This window comes from Anomaloglossus baeobatrachus, chromosome 4, assembly GCF_048569485.1.
Source record: "Anomaloglossus baeobatrachus isolate aAnoBae1 chromosome 4, aAnoBae1.hap1, whole genome shotgun sequence".
Lineage (NCBI taxonomy): Eukaryota > Metazoa > Chordata > Amphibia > Anura > Aromobatidae > Anomaloglossus > Anomaloglossus baeobatrachus.
In genome coordinates, this window is record NC_134356.1 from 667,775,605 (window position 1) to 667,792,234 (window position 16,630).

Genomic DNA, 16,630 nt, shown 5'->3' on the forward strand with positions numbered 1-16,630 from the left:
TATGTCAACTATCGAACAAATGAACTTGTCTGGCAGATAGTGGTTCCGCAGAGAGATGCTCCAATGGTCCTAGCAGCATATCATGATAACGCAGGACACTTCGGGTGGAAGAAGTTGGAAGCCCTACTCCGTGATCGGTTCTATTGGGTGCACATGAGAAAGATGATCGAGAAGTGGTGCCGAGACTGTGGCCCGTGTAACCTGAGGCGGAAAGACGATGCCAGCCAAAGGTCTCCCCTACAGCCAATTGTCACAAAGCAGCCCCTGGAGTTGGTGGCCCTGGACCACGTGAAGTTAACACCAAGCCGGTCAGGCTATGTGTACGCCCTCACCATTGTGGACCATTACTCTCGTTTCCTGGTAGTAGTGCCTGTGAAGGACCAGACAGCCAGGACAGCAGCTAGAGCGTTCCAGGCATCCTTTTGTCGACCTCACGGCTATCCGGAAAGGGTACTGACTGATCAGGGTCCTGCATTCGAGGCTGAAGTGTTCCAAGAGTTCTGTAACATGTACGGTTGTAAGAAAATCCGAACCACACCGTACCACCCCCAAACCAATGGACTGTGCGAGAAAATGAACCATGTGGTTATTGATATGCTGAAGACCCTACCGCTGGAGGAAAGGAACCAATGGCCAGAAAAGTTGCCAGATCTGGTAGACCTGTACAACCACATCCCAGTGAATTCGACCAACTGCAGCCCCGCTTACCTGATGCGAGCCAGACCAGGCAAGTTGCCTGTAGACTTTGAGATGGGGACTGTGTCGCCTGAGGCGGTTCAAGAAATAGAGGATTGGGATACAGAACGGCAGCAGCGGTACCGTAAGGTCCAGGAGTGCGTAGAGAGGAGCCTGTTTCAAGCAAGAACGAGGCAAGAACAGCATTACAATCAAACAGCCCCAGCAACTCCCTTAGCACCTGGAGAACAAGTCCTCAAGAAGAAGCGGAAGACGCATAAATTGGATGATCAGTGGGAAAACGAGCCCTACACCATTATCCCCTCCAACTTTGACAATAGTAAGGTATGCCTCATAAGCAAAGATGAAGGCAAGACCTATCAAGCAATTTCCCGAGACCGCCTGAAAGCGTGCCCTGAACGGTGCAGAATCCAAAGAGAAATGGAAGGAGTACAAGGAAGTCCCCAAAGTCAAGAGAAAGGAGGGGAGATGATTCAAACCATCCTTGGAAAGTTCCCCAAAACTTGGACCCGAATAAACAATGCCATAGTGGTACCAGTTTTGACGTTTCCGCAGTTGGTCGAGCCAGAAACAGAAAAGGTTCCGGATCCACCTAAAGAATCGTCCGCTCCGGCACGAGATGACACGCCAGCAGTGGAGCAGGAGGATCAACCCCCTGTCAGTGGTGAACCTGTCATACCCTTGGCGACTCCTAGATCACAAAGGCAACCATCACGCTTACCTATGGGGGTTAGGCCCACCTGTAGTGCTGAGATAGAAGACGCACCACGTAGTCAGGGGCAAACACCAGAGCTACGTAGGTCCCAGCGCAGCACTCGGGGACAACCCCCTCTAAGGTATAGGGAGTCAACTGTATAAGGGAAAGAGTACTTATTAGGATGTAAATAGTTATGCAAAATGTATGCCATGTTGTGTACAAAATGTTTTCTTTTTCTTTGATTGCGAAAATGGACAATTGGGCCACTGGACTATGGGTGGCCAACACCTAAATTGTTCATAGTTAGCACCAGTGTGCTCAACACCCCTGAAGAAAAACCCGTCCGGCGTGCATAGAGTGGGGTCATCAATGCTCTGACGCACGCCCAGAGCCTACGTTGGGGGTTTGAACGCGGCGGGTCCCCCATGGAGCAGTGTAATGGACACCCGGCAGGGAGCCACACTGGACTCTTATAGTAATGTTTAAGGTTGTAACGTTAAAGTAATTGCGTCTCCCATAATGGGATGAAATGTTCTAACATGTCATGTTTGTCTCTACAGTCCGGGAGTACTGAATTTAACTAAGGGGGAGTGTGGCGCCCCAGGACCTGGTCGCCACAACAGCATTGCCCTCCCAAAAGGGTTAATGCTGAGCCTGGAGGTAATTGGGAGATCTATTGGCCAGTAAGTTAACACTCAACACAGTTCTCCCTCCGGCCAGCAGGGGGAGCTCTGAACCTGGAACTTCAGGGAGCATTCCTTAAGTCTGGCTGGAAGGAGGAAGTGTTGGTTAGTTTGGAGACAGGAGTGAAAGAGTGCAGACGCAGAGTAGTGCTGCCTTGTAAACTGGGGCCTAGAGCTGGGATAGCTTGGCCCAGTGAAGCAAGGGGAGCAGAGAGGCACAGCAGAGACTCGGACATCGGAGTCTGTAGTTGCCAGGGCATAAAATCCATCCCTGGTAGCTGAATCCGGAGGGCAGGAGAGCTGTAAGCCCCCTGCCCCAGAAGCAATCTGAAGGTACAACTGCATCCCAAGGGCCTGGTGTGGGCTCCAGCAGAGAAGCACCAGAGAGGGCCTGCGCAGTCTACCACACAGAAGAGGGGACGAACAACAAGTCCCAGCAGCAAGAGGGCAATTGCGAACCCAAAGTGCAGTGTCCTAAAACAGCAGAGAAAGATTAAGGAGTAGGCCTCATACTCAACTGGCCAAAGATCACCCCAGGCACTTCCAGGCCGGCCGGATCATCTATACCATCTGTGACGGTCTCCCTGGACTAAGTTTCTGCCGAGTAAAAGAGGAGAAGGTAAAGAGACTACTGTTTGTGCCTGTTTCTTTCATTGCTTGTCGGCCCTGCACCGTGTTAGTCACACAGCACCATAGACTTCCACAAGCACCAACTGTGCCCCGGGCATTGCTCCACCTGTGGGGAGCAGTACCAACATTGCTGCCATAACATCATCCCGGTGGCCTCACACAGCAGCGGCGGCTTAATAGCCGCATACCACAGGTGGCGTCACGAACACAAACTTTAATTCAAGCCACATATTCTACTGACACCCACCAGGGCCACGGAGCCGGGCCCAGCCACCACTGACTACCACCGGACTAGTCCGGCCCGGCACCGGGTGTCCCATAGCCCTGGGGCGGGCGAGTCACAATCTTATCTTGGCGGGCCGCGCCTGGCATGGCGGCGGCCTGGTCTTGGCGGGCCGCGCCTGGCATGGCGGCGGCCTGGTCTTGGCGGGCCGCGCCTGGCATGGCGGCGGCCGGGATCAGCGTCGCTGTTGCAGTGGGCTCTGTGCAGGCTGGGCTGGACGTCGCTGCAGCAGTCTGGGCTTGGCGGGCCGCGCCTGGCGTGGCTGCGGCCTGGTTCAGCACCTCACTTGCGGCGCGGACGAGCGTTGCTGCGGCGGTGGGGTCTTGGCGGGCCGGGCCTAGCAGGGTGGCGGCCTGGGTCAGCGTTACGCCTGCGGCGCGGATGAGGGTCGCGGTGGCAGCCGGTTCTTTGCGGGCCGGGCAGGGCATCGCTGCAGGGACCGGGTCTTGGTGGGCCGAGCAGGGCATCGCTGCGGCGGCCTGGGCTGGACGGGCCGCACCTGGCGTGGCTGCGGCGGGCGCCCCCTCGGGGACCGCGGGCGTGGCAGCAGGGGTCGGGGCATCCGGGCCGGCAGGGGTAATACTGGACTCACCCATCGGTGGCAGCATCGGGGTCTGAGTCGTTGCCACTCGGTCTGGCGCTCGGCGCGCGGCTCTCCCTTCATAGGCCTGAACCGCGGCAGCCATCTCCAGAAGTTCCATGCGTTCTTCTCTGATCTGCTCCACGACCCGGGTCTCCAGTCGGTCGCAGAACTGGGCCAGCTCCCGATACCACCAGGCAGCGGAGCCCGGTTCTGGGTTTCTGCGGTCAGACGCCATTTCTTCTGCGCCCTCTTCTGCACGATTTCCCAGCAGTGGACTCGTCGTTGCCTCTAGTAGCAAGCTGTTCAGTTTCCGCTCTGCCTCTTTCAGCAGCTCCTCTCCCAGCAGCAGGCTTCTGGCTCCCTTTCTGTCCCGACGTCTCTGGACGCTTCCGCTCTCTTCACAAGCGAGGTCAGAACCCTGCAGGGGATCTCTGGGTAGCCACACCCCTTCGTGGGCGGTAACTTCTTCCAGCGCGGGCTGCTGTTGTTTTTCAGCGCGCTTTTCATGGTGGCAATATGGCGGCGCTTCCAATTTTTCAAGCGGACCGCCCAGGCACATGGTCACCTGTCTGAACAGGTCTAGTCCTTATCCTGTTCGTGACGCCAGATGTGAAGCCCCGCAAACGCTGTGTCGGTGCATTACCTTCAGGGACTCCACGTAGATGGATCTGTCTGGTCACAGGTAGGAAACCTTCTTTGTAGTTTGTCGTGACGCCACTCTCAGATTTGCGGTCAGTGGGGACCGCCACTGCAGGTTAAGGGATGCCTGGGGCTGATGGTGGGTGCAGCCAGTTGTAGTAGCCTCCTGAGAGTGAGGCAAGCCCCAGGGTCCTGTGTAGATGTGTAGAACTACAAGGCGCAGAATGACTCAACACAGGCAGAGTGTCTTTCAGGGTTTTTACTCACAGTTGATAGGGTGAGTAACCCGGGCGTAGCTGGGATTAACCAGACTGGAACCAGGTATCCTTCAGGCTGACTTCTGATGGTGACTACCAACTCGCCTTCCTTAGCCCTTTTTGGTTTGGGGTGACCCCGACTTTTAGTCCCTATGGGGGTCACCCAGGGAAGATGCTGCAGCCTCTCTCCCCTTCGTTTGCCGTTTGCTTGTCGCCTGGACCAGGCCACTCCAGCTACTTGCCTCCTGTGACCTATGGGCCCTAACTGTGGCTACGTGGCTGCGGCTTTTGTGGTGTTGTGGCGTGGGCTTTGAGAGCCCCACACCGGCAGGTTTAGCAAAAGAAAGCTGGATCTATCTCCGCTTCGGGATCTGCCGCCCGTTTGGGCCTGGTACTCCCTAGCAGTCTCCTTACTTCCCACTCCGTGCTCTCTCTCTAGCTGAGATGGGTTTCGGGTAGCACTCCTAGTTGACCGTTCTCCCCCGTCGGTAGCCACTGCGCGGACGCTGTCAGACTACAGCAGCCCACGGGATCTGCTCCTCACTCGAGCTCCCTGGACTCTGCACTGAACTGGCTCACTGCTCCTCCTCTCCTGTTCTTGCCTACGCCACCTAGCAACCAGGCTCTCTTACCACACCCCTTGAGAGGAGATGGAGGCTTTTGGCCCCCTCCACTATTCCAGTGGAGGTCAAGGCTTTTCCCCCTCCTGGGATCCCCAGGGGTCCTCTCAAAGGTACATGTGTGAGACCTGATCACTATGCGCCTGTGTAGTCACACCTCGGTCAGCCTTCTGGATTACCTGTATTGTACTGTCCCCAGCATGGGTGCAGTACTCAGTGGTGCCTGACCAGGTCAGGGGCGCCACATTCCCCCTTAGTTATCACCAGCACGTCCTCGGGCTGCAAGACAACATTTTAAAATGCATAAAACATTAAAACATGTAAAACATTTTTAAGATCACCAGGTACCATACATCACCACCCTCCACCCACAAGTCCGTTAACCCACCCAAAACCCTTTCACGTTGGCCGCGCCTTCAGCCACTTCTGGCAGGATGTAGAGGCGGCTTTCATGGGCTGGTGGTTTCAGGGTATACCTGGCCTGGTGGATCCGCGCCTTCAGCCTCTTCTGGCAGGATGTAGAGGCGGCCTCCACAGTTGGTGCTGACCAGGTACCCTCTTTGTGGTGGAGAGCCAGGCCCCATAAACAGGCATGCTCTCTGGTTGCAGGTGAGCCAAGGCCCCATAAACGGACGTGCTCCCTGGTTGCAGACGAGCCAAGCCCCTAAACAGGCTGGCTCTGGTGGTGGTGGTGCCCTCTGGTGTAACTATTTACACTGCGAGAGTTTGTGGCTATAGCCAGTTCATAGCCTTAAGGTTCATTTCTCACATTAGTTTATGTGGGCACATTGCTTAAACAGTAACGTTGCAAACTTTAAACTGGTCAAACAGTAACTTGGTGTACTTTACTTTATGCAGACTCCTCCTTACCAGGGCTTGGGCCTGTAGGGCTGCGGCACCTGTTGCTTCCTTGACCTCTTTCTTCGTCTGTGGTAGTCTCATCAGTAGGTTCCTTATCTGTTCTTTCTCTATCTCTGTCTTTCCTTTCTTCTTCTGTGTCTGTTTCTTTTTCTGTAGGACATGGTGTTACGTCTAGCGCATACCACCCTCTTTCTCCTTGATGCATGGTAAACTGTACGGAGTCTCCTGTACGCAGGTTCCTTCCAGGATGTCCTCTGGGCAAATTAGCTCTGACGTCTCTCCTATTGACAAAAATGCCTTCTTTGATACCAGGTGCAACTATAAAGCTGTATCCTGATTTTAGGCTGAAATCTTCCACTATTCCTCTACAAAGGGGTCCTCTGACCTGTGCTTTGGCTCTTCTCAGGAACCGTTTCTCCTGTAGGTCTCTGGCCGTGACTTCTCTCTGCTCTGGGGATGGCGGTGCAGGGGAAAACTGGGTTCTACTATGGCGCCGTGTCTTGCGGGCTGGATTCTGCGAGGTACAGCTTACAAGCTCCCAGGTGAGGCTTTTAGGCAAATCTTCTTCAGCAGACGGTGTCAGATCTTCTTCATCCCAGCGGGAATATGGCAGCATCTCCGGCTCTGGGCATGGGTCCACAGCTGGTGGCTCCTGAGTCAACTCCTCAACTTCCTGGCCTCTTCTCCCCCTTAGTTCTTCTTGGCACTCCTTTGGTGGCGGTGCTGGGGATGGACTTCCTTCAGCAGGCCCAGGCGGGGGACTCTTTGGCGTGATTGCTGCAGGGGTTGCCGGAATCCTCTTGGGGGTGTGCGGAGGGAGTATGTACTGGTCCACCAACCATTGTGGAAACTTGGCCTCCATGTCAGCCTTCAGCTGCCAGTATGCGGGGTCCTCCCCCAGCGTGGGCTTTCCAGCAGGGACCTCTTTGGACTGGGGAGCGGTGTCTGCTCTGGCCTTGCAGGCCGGGGTTAATGATGATGCAATCTTATCTTGGCGGGCCGCGCCTGGCATGGCGGCGGCCTGGTCTTGGCGGGCCGCGCCTGGCATGGCGGCGGCCTGGTCTTGGCGGGCCGCGCCTGGCATGGCGGCGGCCGGGATCAGCGTCGCTGTTGCAGTGGGCTCTGTGCAGGCTGGGCTGGACGTCGCTGCAGCAGTCTGGGCTTGGCGGGCCGCGCCTGGCGTGGCTGCGGCCTGGTTCAGCACCTCACTTGCGGCGCGGACGAGCGTTGCTGCGGCGGTGGGGTCTTGGCGGGCCGGGCCTAGCAGGGCGGCGGCCTGGGTCAGCGTTACGCCTGCGGCGCGGATGAGGGTCGCGGTGGCAGCCGGTTCTTTGCGGGCCGGGCAGGGCATCGCTGCAGGGACCGGGTCTTGGTGGGCCGAGCAGGGCATCGCTGCGGCGGCCTGGGCTGGACGGGCCGCACCTGGCGTGGCTGCGGCGGGCGCCCCCTCGGGGACCGCGGGCGTGGCAGCAGGGGTCGGGGCATCCGGGCCGGCAGGGGTAATACTGGACTCACCCATCGGTGGCAGCATCGGGGTCTGAGTCGTTGCCACTCGGTCTGGCGCTCGGCGCGCGGCTCTCCCTTCATAGGCCTGAACCGCGGCAGCCATCTCCAGAAGTTCCATGCGTTCTTCTCTGATCTGCTCCACGACCCGGGTCTCCAGTCGGTCGCAGAACTGGGCCAGCTCCCGATACCACCAGGCAGCGGAGCCCGGTTCTGGGTTTCTGCGGTCAGACGCCATTTCTTCTGCGCCCTCTTCTGCACGATTTCCCAGCAGTGGACTCGTCGTTGCCTCTAGTAGCAAGCTGTTCAGTTTCCGCTCTGCCTCTTTCAGCAGCTCCTCTCCCAGCAGCAGGCTTCTGGCTCCCTTTCTGTCCCGACGTCTCTGGACGCTTCCGCTCTCTTCACAAGCGAGGTCAGAACCCTGCAGGGGATCTCTGGGTAGCCACACCCCTTCGTGGGCGGTAACTTCTTCCAGCGCGGGCTGCTGTTGTTTTTCAGCGCGCTTTTCATGGTGGCAATATGGCGGCGCTTCCAATTTTTCAAGCGGACCGCCCAGGCACATGGTCACCTGTCTGAACAGGTCTAGTCCTTATCCTGTTCGTGACGCCAGATGTGAAGCCCCGCAAACGCTGTGTCGGTGCATTACCTTCAGGGACTCCACGTAGATGGATCTGTCTGGTCACAGGTAGGAAACCTTCTTTGTAGTTTGTCGTGACGCCACTCTCAGATTTGCGGTCAGTGGGGACCGCCACTGCAGGTTAAGGGATGCCTGGGGCTGATGGTGGGTGCAGCCAGTTGTAGTAGCCTCCTGAGAGTGAGGCAAGCCCCAGGGTCCTGTGTAGATGTGTAGAACTACAAGGCGCAGAATGACTCAACACAGGCAGAGTGTCTTTCAGGGTTTTTACTCACAGTTGATAGGGTGAGTAACCCGGGCGTAGCTGGGATTAACCAGACTGGAACCAGGTATCCTTCAGGCTGACTTCTGATGGTGACTACCAACTCGCCTTCCTTAGCCCTTTTTGGTTTGGGGTGACCCCGACTTTTAGTCCCTATGGGGGTCACCCAGGGAAGATGCTGCAGCCTCTCTCCCCTTCGTTTGCCGTTTGCTTGTCGCCTGGACCAGGCCACTCCAGCTACTTGCCTCCTGTGACCTATGGGCCCTAACTGTGGCTACGTGGCTGCGGCTTTTGTGGTGTTGTGGCGTGGGCTTTGAGAGCCCCACACCGGCAGGTTTAGCAAAAGAAAGCTGGATCTATCTCCGCTTCGGGATCTGCCGCCCGTTTGGGCCTGGTACTCCCTAGCAGTCTCCTTACTTCCCACTCCGTGCTCTCTCTCTAGCTGAGATGGGTTTCGGGTAGCACTCCTAGTTGACCATTCTCCCCCGTCGGTAGCCACTGCGCGGACGCTGTCAGACTACAGCAGCCCACGGGATCTGCTCCTCACTCGAGCTCCCTGGACTCTGCACTGAACTGGCTCACTGCTCCTCCTCTCCTGTTCTTGCCTACGCCACCTAGCAACCAGGCTCTCTTACCACACCCCTTGAGAGGAGATGGAGGCTTTTGGCCCCCTCCACTATTCCAGTGAAGGTGAAGGCTTTTCCCCCTCCTGGGATCCCCAGGGGTCCTCTCAAAGGTACATGTGTGAGACCTGATCACTATGCGCCTGTGTAGTCACACCTCGGTCAGCCTTCTGGATTACCTGTTTGTACTGTCCCCAGCATGGGTGCAGTACTCAGTGGTGCCTGACCAGGTCAGGGGCGCCACACTGGCACCCCCTGCTGGAGTCAGAGGGTATTTATCCAGGCTGGTAGTAGACATCAGCAGGAACAGCTGAGCTGCAAAAAAGAGTCTGCTGCTACAACAGAAACTGACAATAACCACTCGTGTGCCTAAGGAAAGAAACATGTTTAATGTGTATGGTCTAGGATGGTTTGAGAGAGAGCCCTAACCTGAGCCTGTCACAAAAACACAAGAGACAACCATGACACAACCTGACAGAGCACAACTAGGCGACTATCTCATCTTCACTAGAGTTTTTGATGGTGAGGATAGGTTTGTGCAGGAAGTAGCTGCCAGGTGCTAGTCAGGGGGTCTCGGTACTGTGACACTTGGCCCCAGAGATCTGTGACGCAGATGTGGGCAAAGATGCAGGCAGGAACAGTCTCTAGTGCAGACAGGCGCAGCCGGAATGATCACTTTGCCCATGCAAGTTCCATAGGGGAGGATGCCTTAAGTACCTAGTACCTCTCAGTCATAGGCTGAGAGGCACTTCCAGGTTAAGGCTCGCTGGCTCTTTAATAGTAGAGGCTCTAAGCGTGCTACTGGGAAACCTGTGCGGCATGTCCAGGCTTCGGGAGGAGGCAGGGAGGACAGACGCCAAAGTCATCGCTGAGCAGCCGGGAGGGTAAGTAACGCAGAGCAGGGAAGGTAGAGGTTTGTTACAGGTGTGAATTCCAAAATCCACAACTTGTTCAATTTCCACATAAATATTTACCTGAGCAAGTAAATGGGATAATAATGTTTCACATTCACATGTGGTGTTTGTGGAAATTACTTTTTTCCACATATAGATGTGGAATAAGGTGCCATAATCATAACAGAATCTTCAAGGTATGAACATGACTTGAATGTTAAAGGGAACCTGTCAGCAGAAATTTCGCCCAAAACCTTAAAGATTCCCCCTCTGCAGCTCCTGGGCTGCATTCTAGAAAGGTCCCTGTTATCATTGTGCCCCATGTGAGACCAAAATAAAGACTTTATAAAGTGGTACCTTTTTGTATTCAGATAGTGTAAATGTGACACGGGGGCGGGCTTTCTGGCGTCCGTTATTCTGCCTCCTGGTCCTGTATGCTGCCCCCCATCGCTCCTTTCCGTAGCTGATGCACCGCCCACTGCTCCAGCCATCCCCGCGCATGCCCAGTGCCAGTCTCACGGTACTGAGCAGTGTGACCACTGGTGACGTGTGCGCAGGTAAGTGATTATGGGCGGGACTGTGATTGTTATCAGCATGTACCCGCCCATAATCTCGTGAGCGCGCAAACCTCACCAGCAGTCACACTGTGCTCAGGGTAGTGCTAGACTGTATGGGCTGCTTCCAGGGATGACGTCCCTTTTGTCACGTGATAGGGGCGTGTTCAAAATACTATCACGTGACGTCATCCCTGGAAGCAGCCCATACAGTCTAGCATGTACCCTGAGCACAGCGTGACCGCTGGTGAGGTTTGCGCGCTCACGAGATTATGGCCGGGTACTTGCTGATAACAGTCACAGTCCCGCCCATAATCACTTGCCTGCGCACACGTCACCAGCGGTCACACTGCTCAGTCCCGTGAGACTGGCACTGGGCATGTGCGGGGATGGCTGGAGCAGTGGGCGGTGTATCAGCTACGGAAAGGAGCGATGGGGGGCGGCATACAGGACCAGGAGGCAGAATAACGGATGGCAGAGAGCCCGCCCCCATGTCACATTTACAGTATCTGAATACAAAAAGGTACCACTTTATAAAGTCTTTATTTTGGTCTCACACGGGGCACAATAATAACAGGGACCTTTCTAGAATGTAGCTCAGGAGCTGCAGAGGGGGAATCTTTTAGGTTTTGGGCGAAATTTCTGCTGACAGGTTCCCTTTAAGCAGAGAGGGAAGAGGGAGATGCAGCTGCAGAACCTTTACCTTTTTCAAGATCCAGGTTGAACACACATCCTCATATCCTCGCATCAGGCTGCTTATTACAGTTTATTATAGTTCAGCATCAGCAGCTTATTACTAAATGGTTGGCAATGTTTTTGTAACAATATTTTACAAATGTATTTTCTTTTTTTACATAGGGTGGTATAACAAGAGGTGCTGCTGAGGTGGATTCTAGTCTTACAGCCTTTGTCCTCATTGCCATGTTGACGAGTGCAGAATTCTGTAATGACAAAGTTGGTGTAAGTTATTCTTCTGATATCAGAGTCACTTTATCTAATGGCTTCTATAATACTATACATCAGGTTCTGCACATGTATTTACATATTTGTATGTTGTCTTCCTTTTTGCAACACTACTGGGTTCATGAACCCATTCACAACATTCACTGCACATGCACATTGCAGCAAGAAGTGCAAACCGATGTACATGTATGGCTCAACGATCATGTCGGCTCAGAGACAGAGCTGGTGAAATCATCAGCGAATACCAGCTTTGATGTGTAAGTAATGCCCACAACTGGTGATAGCGCCGATTGTGGGCGTTGGACCCTTATGATACCATTGCCAATGTGGCACACCAGTGGTCATGGGAGCCACAGTAGTGGTGTTCTCCTCTCAGGCACAATCACACACAACACTTCCTAACTCAGGCCAGAAGGGGGAGCTCAGGTCTTGGTTGGGACGAGCTTTCCTGTGCATTCTGGGCTGGGGAGGGGTTAGAAAGGGAAACAGGAAGAGGGACCTCAGAACACGAGAGGCGAGAAAATAGAACGGTCGCTGTAAGAGAGCTGTCGTGTAAGCTTTCCAGGACCGAGCGCAAGAATCAGGACACCGTGGTCCTCGACTGTCGGGTGCTAACGGCTCAGCTGTAAAACCCAGAGAGCGGAAGATTCCACATCTCCTGGCTCACCAGACACTCCCAAGATGAAGTAGCATTATAGAACCTGAGGCCGCAGAAATACAAGCGGGCCCTACATCTGGCTCATGCTGCCTGCCACAAGGGGCAAGGCATATAGCATCTCAGAAGAGGGACGCTGTGCTGCTTAAGGCCACAGCGACCCATACACAGAGCACACTAAGGAAGGCTTCCAACCCACCTGGCAAAGTGAGATTCCTCACTGCTACCAGGCTGACTGGGCCACTGTAACTTCAGGACCATAAAGACTGACTAGTTAAAGGTAAAAGAAACTACCGGCCGGTGTGTCCAGTTACTGTCGGTGCCCTCAGTCCTGCACCCCAGCGCACACCACCATAGACTGCCACCCCCATCATCCTCCCTGGGGCCTAGCTCTACCTGTAGGGAGCCAAACCATCAGAGCTGCGACACTATTCACCCCAGAGGACAGCACCCGCAGTGGCGGCTAATCCATGGCTGCACACCACAGATGGCGTCACGAGACAATTACTCCCAACATCCTCAAACCCTTCATCCTCGTCATCCCACAATCTCCCACCATCCATCCCTTCGTGGACACCTCGGGGTCACGAAACCGGGCAGGGCCACCTGTGACATCACCTGATCCTCACCGGCCTGGTGATTAGTATTTCCAAGGCCCCGTGGGGTGCTTCACCAATAGCGACAGTGCCACCCATCTACTTACTAGAGGGAAGTATCTCCCTCTTTGGTTTGATTGGCATAACGTGATTGTGATTGCATTCTGCCTATAATCTCCATGATGTCCCAAAGCCTAAAAATGACCGAAGAGTGTTGTAAGATAAGGTCATGTCTTGAGATGGACCTTAAACGCCTCCTCCTTGTGTGTGATTGACTGATCTATTACTTTTGCAATGCAAAAGCATTGCAGTTTAGACCAGCAATCAAACATGGGAAAGTTGATGTTCCATACTGGGACTAAGTAATACAGTATAAAAAAAAAAAAAAAAAAAAAAAAAAGGAAAATAAAGTTTGTAGAAATATGAAAAAAATAAATGAGATTATTAAAAAAAAATGGAAAAATGTTTTTCAAAAAAAACCCTGTCTTTCCTGTAAAAACAAAAGTAAAGGGAAAACACATATTTGGCATCATGGCATCCAGAGTGAACCAATTTACAAAACTTTCATATTATTTAACCCGTTCAGTGAACAGCATAAATAAATTAAAATCAAGTCAAAAATGTAGATTTTTTTCATTATAGTGACACACAAAACAGAATAAAAAGTGATCAAAAAATCAAATCCAAAAAAATAGATATTAATAAAAATATAATTTTGTCCTGCAAAAAAGAAGCCATTATATATCTCTGTCGCCCCAGGATAATAAAGTTACAGCTGTAAGAATATAACAATTGAAAAAACAAATTATTGTTTGTAAAAAAATTGATTTTAATGTGCAAATGTAGCAAAACATAACAAAACCTATAAATGTGGTATCGCTGCAAATGTGTTGTCCGAAGAAAAAAATGCCTGAACGATATGGGAAAAAAATTATATAAATCTGAAATTCATAAATAGTTTTTTTTCTTCATTCTGCCACCCAAAAATAGAAAAAGTGATTAAAAAATGTTTAGTAGTCTAAAATGCTACGAGTAAATACTTCAACTCACCCCGCAGAAAACAAGCTCAATGAGCTGAAAAGTAAAAATAAAAAGTTATCCCACTCAGAAGATGGAGAGGTTTTTTTGTAAATCAGCCGTTTTAGCTGGAAAATTCTGAAAATACTTTAGAATCCTGGTGTCATTGTAATTATACTGACCCGAAGAATAAATTCATCTTATCACGTTTACCAAAAAAAGAACAGCATAAAATGGCGTAAACCTGACCTGACATTTCCTCCTTACTAACCAAAATCCCACAATGTCTCTCTGCTATTTCATCCTTCTTCTCTGCGCGATTCCTAAAGCTTAACATGGACTAAACAGAATTCATTGTCTTTCCTCCTCCTAATTCAACTCCTCCACCAAGCTTTTCCATCAAAGTTGATGGTTGCTCACTCTCCCCAGTCTCACAAGCTCGTTGCCTCGGAGTAACCATCGACTCTGCTCTATTCTTCAAGCCACACATCCAAGCCCTCTTCACCTTATGCTGACTACAACTCAAAAATATCTCCCGGATCCGTGCCCTCCTTAACCAAGAATCAGCAAAACATTAGTACTGTCAAGGGAGAAATTTAGGTAAGACTGCTAATGGAGTCTTTGGTCATGGTACCAGAGGCACGGGGCCAAATTAGGTATCTGAGCAGATATAATAAATGACTCAGAAGACAATGACCACAGACGTGTTCACTCTTTGAGCCGTCATATCAGACTGGTTCATGTATTCAATAGATCAAATATCAGCATTACATTTTAACTTTCAGACATGTACAAAGGTGTCAATCTATCTTTTCATCTTTTCACACACATCGAAACAGTGCAGGGAGATGTGTAGGGACATAGAAACCCACATTTTATCCCACGGATAATACATTCTCTCTTTGTGTGAAATCACTGATAAGCATGAATAACTTCTTTGTTCATTGTTTGTACATCTGTTCACTGTCCTTGGTTAACTCTTTTTTGACTATACAGCTTAGAATCATATTATGGCATCTGTGCGATTGCAATATAGACACACAGATAATTATGCAACTACATCTATATTTTGATTATTTACATACACAGATAATCTTATTACATTTGACCAAACAACCTATAGCCCAGGCTACCTTCACAGTACATGCCCTCATCATCTCTTGCCTCGACTACTGCAACCTCCTGCTCTCTGGTCTGCCTTCCAACACTGTTGCACCCCTCCAATCTATCCTGAACTCTGCAGCCCACTTAAACCACCTCTCCTGTCGCTATTGCCCAGCCTCACCCTTCTGCCAATCCCTTCACTGGCTTCCCATTGACCAAAGACTCCAGTTCAAAACATTAACCATGACCTACAAAGCCATCCACAATCTGTCTCCTCCTTACATCTGTGACCTAGTCTTCTGGTACTTACCTGCATGCAACCTCAGATCCTCACAAGATCTCCTTCTCTACTCCTCTCTTATCTCCTCTTCCCACAATCACATACAAGATTTCTCCTGTGCCTCCCCCATACTCTGGAACGCTCTACCCCAGCATATCAGACTCTCTCCTATCGTGAAAAGCTTCAAGAGGAACCTGAAGACCCACCTCTTCCAACAATCCTACAACCTACAACCAGCTCTGTCCTCACCTATTGTATCCTCACCCACTCCCTGTAGACTGTGAGCCCTCGCGGGCAGGGTCCTCTCTCCTCTTATACCAGTCTGTTTTGTACTGTTAATGATTGTTGTACTAGTTTTTATATATACCCTTTTTCATGGAATTAATGGCGCTATAATAATAATAATACCAACAATAATAATTAATAATAATTAAAGATAATTCCTGAATTGCTTCTTAATTGTTCATTCTGTATTTTAAAAATTAGAACCAAAAGCAAATAAAAATATATGTATTTTTGGGGCCGTATATGCTCTGCACCCTAAAAGCCAAATAGCACTCCATCTTTTCTAAGCCCTGCCGTATGCCTGAACAGAAGTGTATGACCACATATATAGTAATGCTGTATTTGGCATAAGAATTTATGGGGTACATTTTGCTTTATAGCCATGGTAAAGGTGAAACATTTTGATCTAAATTTACTTATTATTTTAACAAATGTTATTTTTATTTTCTCACATTCCCAATAGTATAGAAATTGGTAATACACTTATGGGATTAAAATATTAATTATTCCACTAGATGGATTCCTTGAGGGATATAGTTTCAAAAATTGGTCACTTGTGGGGGTTTCTTCTGTTCTGGTACCTTAAGAGGTGCCCACAAGCTATTACTGCCAAACGTATGCTCCAAAAACCAAATAGCAATTCTTGCCCTCTAATCCTTGCCATGTGCATAAATAGAAGTTTCCAACCACATATGAGTATTGCTGCATCCTGAAGAATTAAAAGCTTAAAAATGTGGGCCTAAACCAGCATTATCATGGAAAAAACATAATGTTTTTTTTTTACTAGTCACAATGTTAGAAAATGATGTAAAGTACCTAAGGTTTCCATATGCTGAACATATCCTTAGATAAATTCTGAGAGTGGTATAGTTTCCAAAATGGGGTAATTTGTGGAAAGTTACCGCTTTTCTGGCAGTTTGAGAACTCAACAAATGCATCATGGTGCCCAGAAACCATTCAAGCATAGTCTGCTTTCCAAAATGACACACCTTTATTTTGGAGCTCTATTATATGCCGAACAGTTTTATCCCACATATGTGGGATAGGCATGCATGCACAACAAACTAAGTGGTCCATTTTCTCCTGTTACCCTTTGAAAATGAATAATTTGGACCTCAAGCAAAATGTTCAGGGAAAAAAATAATTTTTAATTTTCATTTTCCAATGTTTTGAAACTCCGTGGAGCACATCTGGGTTCAAAATGCTCACCAAATTCCTAGATAAATTCCTACAGAGGTGTATTTTCCAAAATGAGGTCACTTGTGGGGTTTCTGTGGTTTGGTCACTTAGGGGTCTCTACAGTCTAATCTGT

General features: G+C 50.8%; 1 protein-coding gene across 1 annotated transcript in view; it reads left to right on the forward strand.

Annotated features, from left to right (window-relative positions):
• Positions 1-16,630, forward strand: part of LOC142302794 (complement C3-like) — a 421,200-nt gene that overhangs the window by 318,277 nt on the left and 86,293 nt on the right. Inside the window, exon 26 of the mRNA XM_075343903.1 lies at positions 11,277-11,378. Coding sequence (XP_075200018.1) covers positions 11,277-11,378 — 102 coding nt within the window. The remainder of the gene's footprint in view (positions 1-11,276; positions 11,379-16,630) is intronic.